Source organism: Stegostoma tigrinum, chromosome 34, assembly GCF_030684315.1.
Source record: "Stegostoma tigrinum isolate sSteTig4 chromosome 34, sSteTig4.hap1, whole genome shotgun sequence".
Lineage (NCBI taxonomy): Eukaryota > Metazoa > Chordata > Chondrichthyes > Orectolobiformes > Stegostomatidae > Stegostoma > Stegostoma tigrinum.
The window spans coordinates 2,111,258-2,128,946 of record NC_081387.1 but is presented as its reverse complement, the minus strand read 5'-3'; the positions used below and the strand labels follow the sequence as shown (position 1 = coordinate 2,128,946).

At 43.0% G+C, this 17,689-nt stretch overlaps 2 protein-coding genes across 2 annotated transcripts in view; one reads left to right on the top strand and one right to left on the bottom strand.

Annotated features, from left to right (window-relative positions):
- Nucleotides 1–923: 923 nt before the first annotated feature.
- Nucleotides 924–11,705, bottom strand: LOC125446432 (zinc finger protein 271-like). The gene is made up of 2 exons (XM_048520005.2): nucleotides 11,684–11,705; nucleotides 924–4,158 (listed from the first exon to the last, which is right to left on the bottom strand). Exon 2 carries the CDS (start codon nucleotides 3,685–3,687, stop codon nucleotides 2,029–2,031), a length of 1,659 nt encoding a protein of 552 aa, XP_048375962.2. The 5' UTR covers nucleotides 3,688–4,158; nucleotides 11,684–11,705; the 3' UTR covers nucleotides 924–2,028.
- Nucleotides 11,706–12,086: 381 nt separating this feature from the next.
- The window catches only part of LOC125446437 (zinc finger protein 271-like), a 66,517-nt gene continuing 60,914 nt past the window's right edge, over nucleotides 12,087–17,689 (top strand). The window contains exon 1 of the mRNA XM_059639677.1: nucleotides 12,087–12,107. The gene's annotated coding sequence lies outside the window, so the exon portion shown is untranslated. The remainder of the gene's footprint in view (nucleotides 12,108–17,689) is intronic.

Below are 17,689 nucleotides of genomic sequence, written 5' to 3'. Positions count from 1 at the left end.
TATAATAACTTGTTCAAATTATCTACATCTACACGTAAACTTCAATTGTTTATCTCTCTCCCCAGTCGTGGTCTCGCTTTTCACAAATTTTGTCTGGCATCTTCCTGTGCCAATGGTTTTTTGGACTGTTACACATTTTTACACCATTAATTGATTTTATCTTCCCTAACAATGCACTTGACCTCTTCACTGCCTACAAACATTTGCTCAAGGAATGCAATTAATATTTTCATACCAATTTGTTGTTTGCCTTTCTAATTCTACAGTTACATAAAACATTCAGAATATTCTCGGTTGAGACGTTTACTTGTTACTGATAACAAGCTTGGGCCTGTGGCTAATCAAGTCCTTTCGAAAATGCTCGTTGTTAAAACACTTATATATTTAGAACTGTCTGTTGACAGAAAACTGATTGACTTCCCTGATGTTTGTTCTGACTGAGAATCTCTTCTTATCCAGTAGCTCCATGTGCAGACCACAAGTCTAGCTGTGAACATATGCTGTATGTACCTGTCAAACCCTTTAAGCTATATCTTGTTAGCTAAAAAAAAAAGGCCCCAAGTGGCAGTTTTATCAACTTTAGATCATATACCACTAGAACACACTTGAGTGGTTTCTGTCCAGTGTGGGTCCTCTGGAGCTCAGTTTGGAGTCGCGGTGAAAGCTTTGTTACACAATCACACCTGAAAAGTTTGTTACTTTCCGAATCCTCTCATGTTACAGGCTTGAAGAAATCACAATACTTTTATTGGAAACCTCCCACTTAAAAAAGGAACTTTTTCAATCTCTGATGGAGCAGGAGATTAGATGAATAGTTTATCTCACACCTTGTGCATAAATGGTTTCTCCCTTGTGTGAATGCATTAGAACCTGTAGTGATGTGATGACATTCAGAATGATTTATCAGACACCTCACACATGAATGCTTTCTCTCCTGTGTGAATTTATTAGTATTTCCAGAGGGTTGATGAGTCTAAACATGATTCGTCACACATCTCACTTGGTTTCTCTACTGTTTGAATTTGATGGTATCTTTGAAATTTTGATGTCTCTGTGAAAGATTGTTGCTTTCCTTGCATGTGTCAGGTTTCTCCCCTGTGTGAATGCTTTGGTGTGTGATCATGCTGAGAATGGTTATTCACAAATCTTGCATGTGAATGGTTCCTTCCCTACGTGACTTATTTTGTGGAGCAACAATCTTGATGATTCTGAGAATAATTTGATGCACAACTTAAATGTGAGTGGTTTCTCCCATGTGGATACATTGGAGTATCCGAAGATGTGAAGATTGTAAGAATGATTTGTCATGCATGTCACATGTGAATAGTTTCTCCCCTGTAGTTGCAGAGGTTTGATAATGCTGGGAATGATTTTTTTATAAACCTTGTATCTGAATTGTCTCTCCCCTATGTGAATCCTCTGGTGAAATAAAAGGCTTGACGAGTCGGAGAATGATTTGTTGCACAACTCACATGTGAATAGTTTCTCCCCTGTATGAATTTGGTGGTGCATGTGGAAGTTCGATAAACATGAGAAAGATTTTTCACAAACCTTGCATGTAAATGGTGCTTCCCCTGTGTAAATTCATTGGTATCTTTGAAGATTTGACAAATCTGAGAATGATCTGTTACATTCCTTGCACTTGTGGGATTTCTCCCCTGTGTGAACCCGTTGGTGCCTGCGGAGAATTGATGAATTCAAGAATATTTTATCACATACCTCACACATGAATGGTTTCTTGCCTGTGTGAATCATCTGGCCGACCAAGAGTTTTGATGAGTTATAGAACGAGTTATCAAGCCACTCACATGTGTGGATATGTTGGTGTGTCCAGAGGTCGGCAGATTGCAAGAATGATTTGAAACACACCTCATGTGAATGGGTTTCTCCCTGTGTGAATGTGGTGGTGAACACGGTAAGTCAGAGAATGATCTGTCACACACCTCACTTATGAATAGTTTCTCCCCTGTGGGAAATAGTTGATGGTTGCAGAGATTTGATGACGCTGAGAATGATTTTTTACACACGTCACACGTTGATTGGTTTCTCTCCTGTGTGAATTCGTTGGTGGTTGTGGAGGTTTGATGATTGTGAGAATGATTTTTCACAAACCTTGCATGTGAATGGTTTCTCCCCTGTGTGAATCCTTTGGTGGACCAAGAGTCTTGATGATGTAGAGAATGATTTGTCACAAAAGTCACACATGAATGGTTTCTCTCCTGTGTGAATACTTTGGTGGATTGAAAGGCTTGGTAAGTCAAAAAATGATCTGTTGCAAAACTCACACATGAATGGTTTCTCCCCTGTGTGAATTCGTTCATGTCTTTGGAGATTTGCTGAACTTGAGAATGCTTTTTCACAAGCCTTGCATGTGAATGGTTTCTCCCCTGTGTGAATGCGTTGATGCTTGTGGAAATGTGATGATTGGGAGAATGATTTTTCACAAACCTTGCATGTGAATGGTTTCTCCCCTGTGTGAATGCGTTGGTGTTCACGGAAATGCGATGATTGTGAGAATGATTTTTCACAAACCTTGCATATGAATGGTTTCTCCCCCGTATGAATGCGTTGGTGTACACGGAGGGTTGATGAGCCAGAGAATGATTTGTCACACACATCACACGTGAATGGTTTCTCCCCTGTGTGAATGCGTTGGTGCTCGTGGAAATGTGATGATTGTGAGAATGATTTGTCACAAACCTTGCATATGAATGGTTTCTCCCCTGTATGAAGGCGTTGGTGTACACGGAGGGTTGATGAGCCTGAGAACGATTTGTCACAAACATCACATGTGAATGGTTTCTCTCCTGTGTGAATTCGTTGGTGTTTGTGGAGGTTTGATGATCGCGAGAATGACTTTTTACATACCTTGCAAATGAAAGGTTTCTCCCCTGTATGAATTGTCTGGTGGACCAAAAGTTTTGAAGGGTCACAGAAAGATTTGTCACACCACTCACACGTGAATGGTTTCTCCCCTGTATGAATGCGTTGGTGTATCCGGAGGTCTGAAGGTTGCAGGAATGATTTGTCACATACCTCACATGTGAATGGTTTCTCCCCTGTATGAATGCGTTGGTGTCTGCGGAAGTGCGATGAATGTGAGAATGATTTTTTGCAAACTTTGCATGTGAATGGTTTCTCCCCTGTGTGAATGCGTTGGTGTACGTGGAGTGTTGATGAGTCAGAGAACAATTTGTCACACACCTCACATCTGAATGCTTTCTCCCCTGTATGAATTCGTTGGTGTCTGCGAAGAGATGCTGACTCCAAGAATGTCTTTTCACACACCTCACACACAAATGGTTTCTTCCCTGTGTGCATCCTCTGGTGGATCAAGAGTCTCGATGAGACAGAAAATGATTTGTTGCATTTCTTGCACTTGTGGGGTTTTTCCCCTGTGTGAACTCGTTGGTGTCGGCGGAAGTTTGATGAATGGGAGAATGATTTTTCACAAACCTTGCATGTGAATGGTTTCTCACCTGTGTGAATGCGTTGGTGTTTATGAAGATCTGCTGACCATGAGAACGATTTGTCACACACCTGACATGTGAATGCTTTTGCCCCCTTGTGAATTGCTCGGTGTTTTACTGAGCCTAATGATTGTATGAATTTCTTGTTACATGCCTCACCTGTGAAGATTTTCTCTCCATTGTCATTGTGTCGCAGTTTCACGAGCATAGATGACATCACAATCACTTCCCACTTGAGTGTTTTCTCTCCAGATGACTTTCCTTTCGTTAGAAATTTTATAACAATTATAGCTTGTATGTTAGACGATTATATGAATTTCCTCCCAATCCTCATAATTGAACATCCTCTCGTCTGTAAGAGTGAGCCAGTGGTTCACAAGAGTTAATGAAGGATTGACGCTCTCACCACAGTTGAAGCAACTCACTCTTCTTCCCAGCCTCGTCCAAATCCTCACCTCTAAATCTTCATAAAGGTTGGTGCTGATGGAAGTCTCCACACCACTGCTGGTTTCAGATCTGATGATATGTCAAGCTCCCCTGACCTGATAGATGGTTTCATTCTCAACTTTCTCCCTGTTGAACAAAGCTGTGAAGGGATTGGATGTCTTCCCACTGTGTCCAGATGTTCTTTGGGTGATCTTCTGGATCTATATCTCTATATTGCCTGGTGAAGTACAGTGCAATCTTTCTGTAAAACAGTAAATAGAAACATGATTTTTTTTCCAACTCACTCGCCCTAGTTGTTGAAGGTGTGAACGCCTCAGTTCTTTCTTGTATATACTTTCACAGAGTCTGGGCGTCGCTGCTTATGCCAGCATTTCTTGTCCCTCTGTTATTGTCCTGGAGAAGGTGTGGCAATGAGCTACCTTCTTGCACTGCTGGAGTCCACACTGTGTAGGGATACCCAGGTATGGCACGGTGGCTCAGTGGTTAGCACTGCAGCCTCACAGTGCCAGGGCCCCGGGTTCGATTCCGGCCTCCGGCGACTGTGTGGAGTTTGCACATTCTCCCCGTGTCTGCGTGGGTTTCCTCCGGGTGCTCCAGTTTCCTCCCATAGTCAAAAGATGTGCAGGCTAGGTGGATTGGCCATGCTAAATTGCCGATAGTGTTCAGGGGTGTGTGGGTTATGGGGGATGGGTCTGGGTGGGATGCTTCAAGGGGCAGCGTGGACTTGTTGGGCCGAAGGGCCTGTTTCCACACTGTAGGGAATCTAATCTATTGTGCAGTGTGTTCCAGGATTTTGACCCAGAGACACTGAAGGAACAGCAATATATTTCCGAGTTAGGATGATGTGTGGCTGCTCTCATCCAAACAATGGAAAATATTCAATCAGACTCTAGACTCAAAGTTATAGAGTATACAGCACAGAAACAGACTCCTCGGCCCAAGTAGTCCATGTCAATCAAGATTCCCAAACAAAACTATTCCCACAACCTGTGTGTCACCCATTTCCCTCTAAACCTTTCCTATTCATGTCCCTATCTAAATGTCTTCTAAACGTTGTAACTCCACCTGATGCTACCAGTCCCTCTGGCAGTTCATTCTACAGACGAATCGCCTCTGTGTGCAAGTTACCCCTCGCATCTCTTTTAAATCTTCCTCCTCTCACCTAAAAAAAGTCCACTAGTTATGAACTCTCTCACATCTATCCCCCTGTGGAAAAGCCCTTTGAAATTTACCTTTTCTGTGCCTTCATGATTTTAGAAACTCCTCTAAGTAACACATGGACCTCCATTGTAAAATGTCCCCGCTTATCTAATGTACCCTTATAACTCAAACCCCTACTCCTGCCAACATCCTGGTAAATCTTTTCTGAACCCCTGTAATAATGTCCTATGCAACCTCAACATGACATTCCAGCTCCCAGACTCAGTCGCCCAAACAGTGAAGGCAAGTGGACTAAACGTCTTCTTAGTCACCCTGACCGCCTGTGATGTAAATTTCAAACAACTATGTACCTTAACCCCCAAGGTTGGGCCCTACTATTAACTGTATAAGTCCTGCCCTTGATGCCTTTACCAAAATGCAATACTTCACATTTATCAAAAGTAAACTCCAACTGCTGTTCCTCAGCCCATTGGCCCAATTGTTCAAGATCTCTTTGTAATCTTAGATAATCTTATTTATTGTCCACTGTACCACTAATTTTGGTGTCATCTGTAAACTTACTAACCTTGCCTCTGAAATTCTCATTTAAAATGCTTACACAAATGACAAACAGAAGTGGATCCAGCAACGATCCCTGCAGATCACCACTGGTCACAGGCCTCCAGTCTGAACAACCCTCCCCACCACCCTCCATTTCCTACTATCAAGCCAATTTTGAATCCAGTCGTCAAGCTCTTCTTGAATCCCATGTGATCTAACTTCACCAATGAGTCTACCACGCAGAACCTTGTCGAAAGCTTTACGAAAGCCCACATGTACAAACTCTACCGCTTTGTCCTCGATCAATCTTCTTGGTTACATCCTCAAGAAACTCTGTTAAGTTTGAGAGACATGACTTCCCATGCACAAAGCCAGTGCTAACTTATCCTTCATCAGCCCTTACCTCTCCAAATGCATGTGAATACTATCTCCAAGTCCATTCTAACAACTTACCAACCACTGAAGTCAGGCTCACTGGTCTACAGTTTCCAGACTTCTCCTCACAGCCTTTCTTAAATAAAAGTACAACAGTGGCCACCCTCCAGTCCTCCGGTACCTCACCCTTGACTGTAAATCATACAAATATGTAGAAGCGCTGTAATTTCTTCCCTAACTTCCCATAAGGCCCTGGCGTATGCTTGATCAGATTCTGAAGATTTTTCCACCTTTATGTTTTTTAAGCATCTAGAATCTCCTCTTCTGTAATGTGGACTGTTTAAGACATCAATATTTATTTCTCCAAGTTTGCTAGCCTCCGTTTGTTTTTGCCACAGCAGAAACCAATGTGAAACATTCATTTAGGATCTTTCCCGGCACGGTGGCTCAGTGGTTAGCACTGCATCCTCACAGCGCCAGGGTTCGATTCCCGCCTCGGGCGACTGTCTGTGTGGAGTTTGCGCATTCTCCCCGTGTCTGCGTGGTTTTCCTCCGGGTGCTCCGGCTTCCTCCCACAGTCCAAAGATGTGCAGGTTAGGTGGACTGGCCATGCTAAATTGCCCGTAGTGTTCAGGGGTGTGTGGGTTATCGGAGGATGGGTCTGGGTGGGATGCTTCAAGGGGCAGTGTGGACTTGTTGGGCCGACACTGTTTCCACACTGCAGAACATCGATGACCCCACTGATCTTTGGGCCCTATTCTCTCTCTAGTTGCTCTTTTGCTCTTAATGTACAATAAAATCTCTTTGGAAGTTCCTTATCTGCCAAAGCTATCTCATACACTCTTCTGCCCTCCTGATTTCCCTCTTAAGAATGCCCCTATACCCCTTCTACTCTTCAGTTAAATTCCCACTTGTCTGATATATGACTTGTCATTCTTGACCAAAGCCTCCATATCTTCATTCATCCATTGCTCCCCACTCTTACCATTCTTAGCCTTCTCTGTGACAGAACTTAATGCTTCTGAGCTCTTGTTATCTCACTTTTGAAAGCCTCTCACCTGCAACTTGTCTTTCTCTGAAAACAGTCTACTCCTGTCAACTTTAAAAGTCGATAAAATGTGGAGCTGGAGGAGCACAGCTGGCCAGAAAGGATCAGAGGACCAGGAATCATCAATTTTTCTGCTGTTCTGAAAATGTCTGACCTACTGTGCTCTTCCAGTTCCATGTTTTATCAACTCTGACCTCCATCATTTGCAGTACTTACTATCTGACTTTTAAAAGTTTCTGTCTCGTACCATCAAAATGTTCCTTGTTCTAATCCAGAATTTTAATTTTTTATTCAAGGCCTATCCTTTCCCATTTCTACTTGAAAATTAATAGACTTATTGTCACTGGTCCCAAAGTGCTACTCAGCCCACACTTCAGTCACTTGCCCTGCCTTACTTCCCATTGGAAGGTCAAGTTTTTCTTCTTCTCTTGTAGGAACATCTACATGTTGATCAAGAAAATTTTTGAAGACATTTAACAAATTCCCCAAACCCTTAACACTATGGCAGTCCTAATCCATGCTTGGAAAGCTAAAATCACCCCCTAATGTTACAACCCTATTACTCTTACACTTTTCCGAGATCTCCTACATATTTGCTTCTCAATTTCCTTCTGACTATTTGGGGGAACCCCGCTTCTTACTTCTGCCTTGTTGATGGCTTTGGGAGTCAACAATTGAGTTTGGTGCATAATTCCTAGCCTCTGACACGGACTTGCAGCCACGTTCTAGGTAAATAGATAGAGGAAAGAAGTTCTGCTCAGGAATATGAGCAGATATGGTCTAAATTAGAAACCAGAACCCTGAGCCATCAGCAAATTGGTACAGGGTCAACAAGATTAAAGAGGCAACCACATGGCTGAATTACTGGTGTGGGAGAAACAGGTTTGAATTCATGGAATAGTGGCATCAGTACTGGGGAAGCAGGGAGCTGTTCCAATGGGATGGGCTCCACCTGAATCATGCTGGGACCAGAGACCTGGTGAATCACACAACTAAAGCTCTGAATATGGACTTAAACAAAGTTGTGTGGGGGTTCATTTCTATGGAAAATTATGTATAAGTTAAAGAAGAGTTGCCGAACAGAGGTTATAGTGTGCAGAACAAGTAATAGGACAGAGAGTATGGAAAGGCTCAGGAATCTAACTTCCGGCACAGCAGAAAAGTGACAGTTTGGTAGGGGGGTTGGGTGCTGGAATTCAATTCAATTTAAAAAAAAAGGTACTTAAGCTTGTCGCACAGAATGAAATTGACAGATATGATTTTGTGGGTGTCACAAAAACCATGGCTAGAAGAGAATCAGGGCGAGGAACTAAATATTCAAGGAGACAACTCATATTGTAAGGACAGGCAGAGGGGCAGGGTTGCTTGTTGGTAAGAAATGAAATTAAAGCAACACCAGTAAATGATTTAGAGTCTGAAGATGTAGAATTTATGTCAGTCGAGTTGAGAGTTGGGAAGCCTTTACAACCCAAGATAAGTGGAAAAGCAATAAGGGGGAGAAGCTAGCTGGTAATGAAAGAATATTACAAGAGGTTTCTTTTAAGGTGTATAAAAGGTGAAACACAGGCAAAAGTGGACATTTGACTGCTGAAAAATAAAAGAGAAGTAGAAATGGGGAATAAAGAAATGGCGGAGAAACTGAAGAAGTATTTTGCATTACAGTGGAAGATACCAGCACCATCTCCTCACTTGGTTTTCAGTCCCCATAGGAAGCGAACCAGCTCTGGAAGAGGAAGAGGAGAGAATGGGCAGAGTGGGTGGGCTCTCTGATTGACGTCTCTCCCAGTCAATCTAAATATTTCTGCAGCAACATGAGTTTCCTGAAACTTGGGAAACTGGCCAGTGAAATGGAGGCGCTTTTGAGCAGCAGGTCAGGTGGGTATTTAAACTTGTCATTGTCTCATCTGAATAAAACTCACTTACTGCAACTGTTGTCTCAGTTGCCCTGGTAAATGTTTCTCAGAAGTTCCTAGTGTGTGAACAGCATTCTTCATCCTTTGAGACAATCAGACTAATACCAACAGCATACCTACTCTGCTTATTCTCTGCTCTTCCAGAGTTGCTTCATTTCCTTTCAGAACTGAAGGCCAAGTGAGGAGGCTGTTTTGTTTTACAAACTGAAGCCCATATTGTCCACACCAATGTACTGGATGACGAATGTCTTTTCAAATCTCTCTAAGACCTCCAAACAGCCAATCCTTGTAACGCCATCAGAAATCATAGGAAAGACTTGCATTTCAATAGAACTATTCATGAACTCAGATGTCCCAAAACATTTCTCAGCCAAGGAAATGTGGAATTAAATTTTGGAATGTGATTACTGCTGTCATGTCAGAAATGTAACAGTTATTGTGTGCGCAGCAAGCTGCCACAAACAGCAGCAGGAGGATGCCCAGTTAATCTGTTTTTAAATATGTTGGTTGATAACGAACATTGCATAAGACACCAGGGATAACTTGCCTGTTGTTCTTTAAAATAAGTGCTATGGGATCATTTGCAGTCACCTCAGAGAGCGATCAGAAGGGGTCTTGTTTCAGAACTCATTTGAGATGACCTTTTCTGTTGGACTACTCTGTAATTGTGTATGATTCTATGAAGTGTTCTCTGTTACGACTCACTGTCATTTCCCAAGATTGGTCAGCAACAGGCACGTGATGCACTGAAAAGTGCAAGAACACTCACATGAAGGAGGTATTTATTTACATAGCACACGTATGTGTGGGGTTTATCCATACCTATGAATAAATAGATATTTATTCAGACTTAAATAATCCGAGATATTTACGTCAGAGATAGATACATTCTTCATTCATAAGGCAATCAAGGGATATGAAGAAAAAAGGGAATATAGTTGAGAGACAAATCAGCCATGATCAAATGGTGAGAAGACTCAATGGACTGAATGGCCTCATTGTGCTCCAGTTTCTTATGGTGTTATGGTGATGGTTAACTTATTGGATATGATCACTGTCTGGCATTTGAATAATGCAAATGTTATCTGCTGTGTGTCAACACAAGGCTGGATATTGTCCAGGTGTTGCTCCATTTTGTCATGGACTGCTTCAGCATCTGAGGAGTTGACAGTGCTGCTGAACTTTGTGCAAATTTCAGTGAACCTCCCATTCTGACCATATAATAGAGGGAAGGTCACTCATGAAGGCTTTAAGGTGAAATCTTTGGAAAATGCATAAAAGTACATTTTAACAAATGCATCCACTGACATGGCAGTCAAATTGCTGTCATGATGGTTTAACAACATTGACTCCATACAGTCTCATTGCTTCAGGGCAAACACGTTCAAGGAAAACTAAACTCTCTCTTAACTGATGAATCACTACTTCACCATGTTCATCATCACTTGAAACACAGGCGGTGGATATATCCCAAAACTGGGTGTCCAGGAGGTACAGTCAATCATCAGCAGCAGGACTGTATTCCATCACAATCTCACAGCTTGGCGCAGCCCTCATTCAATGATTATCGTCAAACTAATGAAAAGGCATCAGCTATGATTTTATTGAATGGCAGGGTATGGCTGAGTGGCAAAAGCACCTAGGACCTGTTCACCTTTGAAACTGAGGATGCGTAAAGTCTAACTAAAATTGGTGTTAATAATCAAAGAAGTTTATCTTTTCTGTAGTTTACTGTTTGAATTGCCGACAGGTACTGTTCAGTCAATGTTGCTTTTAGTTTGTTCCAATAAAAGTCTTAAAATGTTAAATTATGTTCTGCAATGATGTTTCATTGATCACTGAGAAATCAAATTTCTTTTTTCTATGGGATCTGATGTATACCTCAAGCACAACCACCGGAAAACAATATCACGTGAAACATGACTGCTGTTGTGGGAGATTGTTGCGCACACATTTGCTGTCCTGTTTCCAACATGACAAAATGTCCACACTTCAAAAAGTACTTCCAGTAACTGTAATAAAACTTTGGAATGGCTGGTAGTCCCGAAAGGTTCTACATAGATGCAAGTCTTTGATGGCTTTTCAGCGGAGGTTACAGAGATTGAGTGTGAGAGGTCTTGGAGGGATTTGAAAAGACAGGAAACATTCAAATCTCATCACACACACACACAGAACTGACCATTCCCAGTCGACAGGATAACAACCAGCTTCCAAGACAGACACAGAACTCATCGACAGGAAATCAGGAAGAATTCTTAGACACTGCACCTTCCAAATAATTACACCTCACTGTCTCATACTCAGGAATGAGCCATCAACTTAGCCTGTATCTCAGAAGGGATATACTTCCAAAGAATACAATCAATATCCAACACACAGCTCCTGTCAAACAGTTTAGCACAAAGCACTCACAGGACAGTCAGGCTGCCTGAAGACTGGTGCGGATATTATGGGATACAATTTGTATATAAACTACTCCTAGCCTTAAAGCATTGCCCTAAACAGGCTTTGCGTGTTCCGTGACACAATGGCAACACGGGTTTGTTTCTACTGCTGGAGCTTTTCTTTCTGTCTCATAACACAGTATCTAGATTTTAAAAATACATAAACTACTGGTGATCTGTGGAAAAAGGAGAAAATAAAGGGCGCTATTATCTCTGGAAAACGAAAGGAAGTGACACCAGGCGACCTAAATAACAAGAAAAATTAAAAGCTGCTCCTTCACTCACCATCTCCTCAATTGGTTTTCAGTCCCTATAGGAAATGAACCAGCTCTGGAAGAGGAAGAGGAGAGAATGGGCAGAGTGGGTGGGCTCTCTGATTGACATCTCTCACAGTCAATCCAAATATTTCTGCAGCAACCTAAATTTCCAGAAGCTTGGGAAAATGACAGGTGAGATGGACGTGACTTTCAGCAGCAGATCAGGTGGGGATTTAAACCTGTTAGTGTCCCATCTGAATAAAACTCACTTAACTGCAGCTGTTGCCTCAGTTCCCCCGGTAAATGTTTCTCAGAGGTTCCTAGTGTGTGAACAACATTCTTCATCCTTGGAGACAATCAGACTAATACCACCAGCATACCTACTCTGCTTATTCTCTGCTCGTCCAGAGTTGCTTCATTTTCTATCAGAATGAAAACCAAGTGAGGAGATGGTGAATGAAGGAGCAGATTTTATACAAACTGTATCCCATAATATCCACACCAATGTTCTGGATAATGAATGTCTTTTCAAATCTCTCGAAGACCTCCAAACAGCCAATCCTTGTAACCCCATCAGAAATCACAGGAAAGACTTGCATTTCAATGGAACTGTTCACAAACTCAGATGTCCCAAAACATTTTTCAGACAAGGAAATGGAATGTAATTACTGCTGTCATGTCAGAAATGTAGCAGTTAATGTGTGCACAGCAAGCTGCCACAAACAGCAACATGGGATGCCCGGTTAATCTGTTTTTAAGTTTGTTGGTTGATAACAAACATTGGATAAGACACCAGGGATAACTTCCCTGTTGTTCTTTAAAATAGTGCTGTGGGATCATTTACAGTCACCTCAGACAGCGATCAGAAGGGGCCTTGTTTGAGAACTCATTTCAGATGACCTTTTCTGTTGGACTACTATGTAATTATGTCTGATTATATGAAGTGTTCTCTGTTATGACTCACTGTCATTTCTAAAGATTGGTCAGCAACAAGCATATGATGCACAGAAAAGTGCAAGATCACTCACATGAAAGACCAGTGACACCCCATCTTAGTTCAAATTATGCTAAAATCCTCATGCATACTTTTATATGCTCTGGTCTCAACTATTCCATTGATCTCAAAGATCAATGAACAAAGAAAGTACAGTGAACAGGCCCTTTGACCCTCCAAGCCTGCCCTGATATGCTGTCCATCACAACTAAAACCCCCTTCCCTTCCACGGACCATATCCCTCTATTCCCACCCTATTCATGTATTTGTCAAGATGCCCGTTTAAAGTCACTATGATATATGCTTCCACTACCTTCTCCAGCAGCCACCCACCACCTCTGTGTTAAAAACTTGCCTCATACATCACCTTTAAACCTTACCCATTGCACCTTAAACCTATAACCTCTTGTAACTAACTCTTCTGTTCTGGGAAAAAAGCTCCTGGACGGTCCCATGTGTCCATGCCCTTCATAATCTTGTGAACCTCTGTAAGGTTGCCCCTCAACCTCCGTTGTTCCAATAAGAACAACCCAAGTTTCTCCAACCTGTCCAAATAGCTAATGCCCTCCATACCAAGCAATATTTTGGTGAATCTTTTCTGTACCCTCTCCAAAGCACCACATTCTACTGTAGAGTGGCAACCAGAATTGAGCATAATATTCCAAATGCGATTTAACCAAGGTTCTATAAAGCTGCAATATTACCTGCTAATTTTTAAACTCAATGCCCTGGCCAATGAAGGTAAGCATACTGTATGCCTTGTTGAAAATCTTCTCCACCTGCATTGCCATTTTCAGCTATCTATACTTGTAAACCCAGATCCTTCTGCCTTTCAGTAATCTTAAGTATTCTGTCATTTACTGTATATTTTCCATCTGGATTAGACCTCTGGAAATGCATTACCTCACATTTTTCCAGATTAAAGTCTATTTGCTATCTCTCTGCTCAAGTGACCAATTGATCTATATCTTACTGTATCCTTTGACTGTCCTCATTGCTGTTCACAATTCCACCTTTTTGTCATCTGCAAACTTACTAATCAAACCCGTTACATTTTCTTCCAAATCATTTATATATACTACAAATAACAAAGGTCTCAACACTGATCCCTGAGGAATGCCACTAGTGACAGCTCTCCATTCAGAAACGCACCCTTCCACTGGTACCTTACTGAAGGCTTACTGAAGTTTATGTCAACAACATCCACTGCCCTACCCTCATGGATCATCTCTTGTAACCTCCTCAAAAAATTCAATCATGTTGGCTGTGGTAAACCTGAATTCATCCAAAACCCTATTGCACAGTTCCTAACTGATACCAAGACCCTTTTACCAAACAGCTGTCCATTCTCTGGCCTCTTCCGGCTCTTGGCCAAGCAGCACCTCATTTTTAAAATTCTCATTGTTTTCCAAATCATTTCATTGCCTTGCCCTCCCTGTCTGTGTAACCACTGAAGCAATTCAGCTGTCATGCCTGGAGATATATTTATTGAAATGTCTTTTAATGACTTCTTTACCTGAAGGCCTTAGCCCTTCCCAAAGTCTGGGCTAAGATTTGCCCAGCACTGTGGCTGATAGCTGAACTTGGGATGTTCTCAGTCTTGTCTGTGCATTGGGATCTGAATGGTGCCTGTCTTTACAACTTCCTCCATAATGTCACACTTCCCCAAATCCGCCCTCCCTGGCATCTGCATGACATTATCAAAAAAAGGCTTGCATTTATAGATAGCCTTTCACAACCATCGGATATTTCAAAGTACTTTATAGTCATTGAAGTTGTTGCAGTACGGTCACTGTTCGTGTGCAAGAAATGTGGCAACCAAAGAATGTGCAGCCAGATCCCACAAATAGCCATGCCACAATGACCAAAGAATCTTGTTTATCAGTGTTGATTGAGTAATGTTACTGATAAATTTTAAAGGAGATTTCAATTCCTAGGAACCAACTTCAAGAAATCACACATTCAAATTTTAAATTTTAATAGTCTTATTCAAACAAACAAACTCAAAGCAATATTGACTAAACAATCCCTAGAGCAACTTTCATACCGTACTACCAGAAAGTTATCCCCTTCTACCTGTTAACATGTCTCAACACACACATTAGTGTTAAATTTTATGTTCAGTGATCTGCAGATTCTTTAGGACTGAGATGAGGGGACATTTCTTCACCAAAGGAGTAGTAAGTATCTGGAATTCTCTGGCACAGGAACAGGTTGAAGCTGAAATGCTAAATGTTTTCAAAAAGGAGTTAATTTTGTTCTTTGGGTTAAAGAGATCAAAGGATATTGGGAAAAAGCAAGGAATGGAAACTGAGTTAATGATTAGCCAATGATCATGTTGAATTTCAGATTTGACCCTCAGTCCCAGCATCTTAAAACAATCACATTTTTTACATTTTCTCAAGTAATTCTAGTTTGAAGGATAATAACATGTCACACCAAATTGGAAGAGATTATGCACGGTGAGAGAATAGGACACAACAGTAGGAATCCAGGCAAGTTGCCTGTTTCCTAAATATCGGTTAGTGGCAAGAGGGAGCTGAATGGGCACTGCCCAGATTGTTTGATCAGTTCAAACAGTACGTTTCCCCACTGTCAGTGTATGTGACAAGAATCATTGCTTGGCCAAACTTTGCTCCACCTCAGGTCAGACTTGAACCCACAATTCCTGGTTTAGGAAGTCAGTGCCTTATCTGCTAAGCCACTGGGGCTAATGAAGATGTTGAGGAAGAGTGAGGGTGTGCTTGGTCAGTGTAACTTGACCCTTTCTCTTGATATAATCACGGTGAAATTTGATGCCTTTTTGAAGGCCAACACTATCTACTAAAATACAACTCAATTGGTATCGCAGCCAAGGGCACCCGCATGGGGTCCAGCTATGCCTGCCTCTTTGTAGGTTACGTGGAACAGTCCCTCTTCCGCACCTACACAGGCCCCAAACCCCACCTCTTCCTCCGGTACATTGATGACTGTATCGGCGCCGTCTCTTGCTCCCCAGAGGAGCTCGAACAGTTCATCCACTTCACCAACACCTTCCACTCCAACCTTCAGTTCACCTGGGCCATCTCCAGCACATCCCTCACCTTCCTGGACCTCTCAGTCTCCATCTCAGGCAACCAGCTTGTAACTGATGTCCATTTCAAGCCCACCGACTCCCACAGCTACCTAGAATACACCTCCTCCCACCCACCCTCCTGCAAAAATTTCATCCCCTATTCCCAATTCCTCCACCTCCGCCGCATCTGCTCCCACGACAAGACATTCCACTCCCACACATCCCAGATGTCCAAGTTCTTCAAGGACCACAACTTTCCCCCCACAGTGATCGAGAACGCCCATGACCGCGGCTCCCGTATTTCCCGCAACACATCCCTCACACCCCGCCCCCGCCACAACCGCCAAAAGAGGATCCCCCTCATTCTCACACACCACCCCACCAACCTCCGGATACAACGCATCATCCACCGACACTTCCGCCATCTACAATCCGACCCCACCACCCAAGACATCTTTCCATCCCCACCCCTGTCTGCTTTCTGGAGAGACCACTCTCTCCGTGACTCCCTTGTTCGCTCCACACTGCCCCCTCCAACCCCACCACACCCGGCACCTTCCCCTGCAACCGCAGGAAATGCTACACTTGCCCCCACACCTCCTCCCTCATCCCTATCCCAGGCCCCAAGATGACATTCCACATTAAGCAGAGGTTCACCTGCACATCTGCCAATGTGGTATACTGCATCCACTGTACCCGGAGTGGCTTCCTCTACATTGGGGAAACCAAGCGGAGGCTTGGGGACCGCTTTGCAGAACACCTCCGCTCAGTTCGCAACAAACAACTGCAACTCCCAGTCACAAACCATTTCCACTCCCCCTCCCATTCTTTAGATGACATGTCCATCATGGGCCTCCTGCAGTGCCACAATGATGCCACCCAAAGGTTGCAGGAACAGCAACTCATATTCCGCCTGGGAACCCTGCAGCCTAATGGTATCAATGTGGACTTCACCAGTTTCAAAATCTCCCTTTCCCCCACCGCATCCCTAAACCAGCCCAGTTCGTCCCCTCCCCCCACTGCACCACACAACCAGCCCAGCTCTTCCCCTCCACCCACTGCATCCCAAAACCAGTCTAACCTGTCTCTGCCTCCCTAACCTGTTCTTCCTCTCACCCATCCCTTCCTCCCACCCTAAGCCGCACCCCCATCTACCTACTAACCTCATGCCACCTCCTTGACCTGTCCGTCTTCCCTGGACTGACCTATCCCCTCCCGACCTCCCCAACTATACTCTCTCCACCTATCTTCTTTTCTCTCCATCTTCAGTCCGCCTCCGCCTCTCTCCCTATTTATTCCAGAACCGTCACCCCATCCCCCTCTCTGATGAAGGGTCCAGGCCCGAAACGTCAGCTTTTGTGCTCCTGAGATGCTGCTTGGCCTGCTGTATTCATCCAGCCTCACATTTTATTATCTTCAATTGGATCAATTCCAGGAATGAGTTGGCAGGACTGGAATATGCTTTTTGTGTGCCAGTGATTAATATTGCAAAGGATCATTTGTATGAGGAACAGTTGTCTTTCTCGAAGTTTCCTTGCTTGTCTTGATTCAGTTTCAGTGATTTCACCTTACTGTCTCATCTGGCTTCAATCATCTCAGCAATCACAGAGAAAGCTAACTCTGATCACTTCCATTGATTACTCAGCACCCATGTCCCTCTTTGACATTCCAAGACCACCATTTTGCATGTTCCTCTCTGGACATAACTATTCCCTAAATCAGAATCCCAACTGTCTCAGTCTTTGATCCTCCATTCAGCATGACATTTGTGTAGAGATTGATTTAGTCAATCCTGCCCTCACCTCTACAAGTGATCACCATGTCCCCAGTAAAACCACTCCCTCGCTTAACTTGCCCATTTCCCTTGACTTTGAAGCCCTTAACAAAAATAGACACAGACTTGAAACACAATGGTGAACACTGACTTGACATCCACTGCCAGATCTGCCTGGATCACATAACGTGTTGACAGGACACTTCTGTTC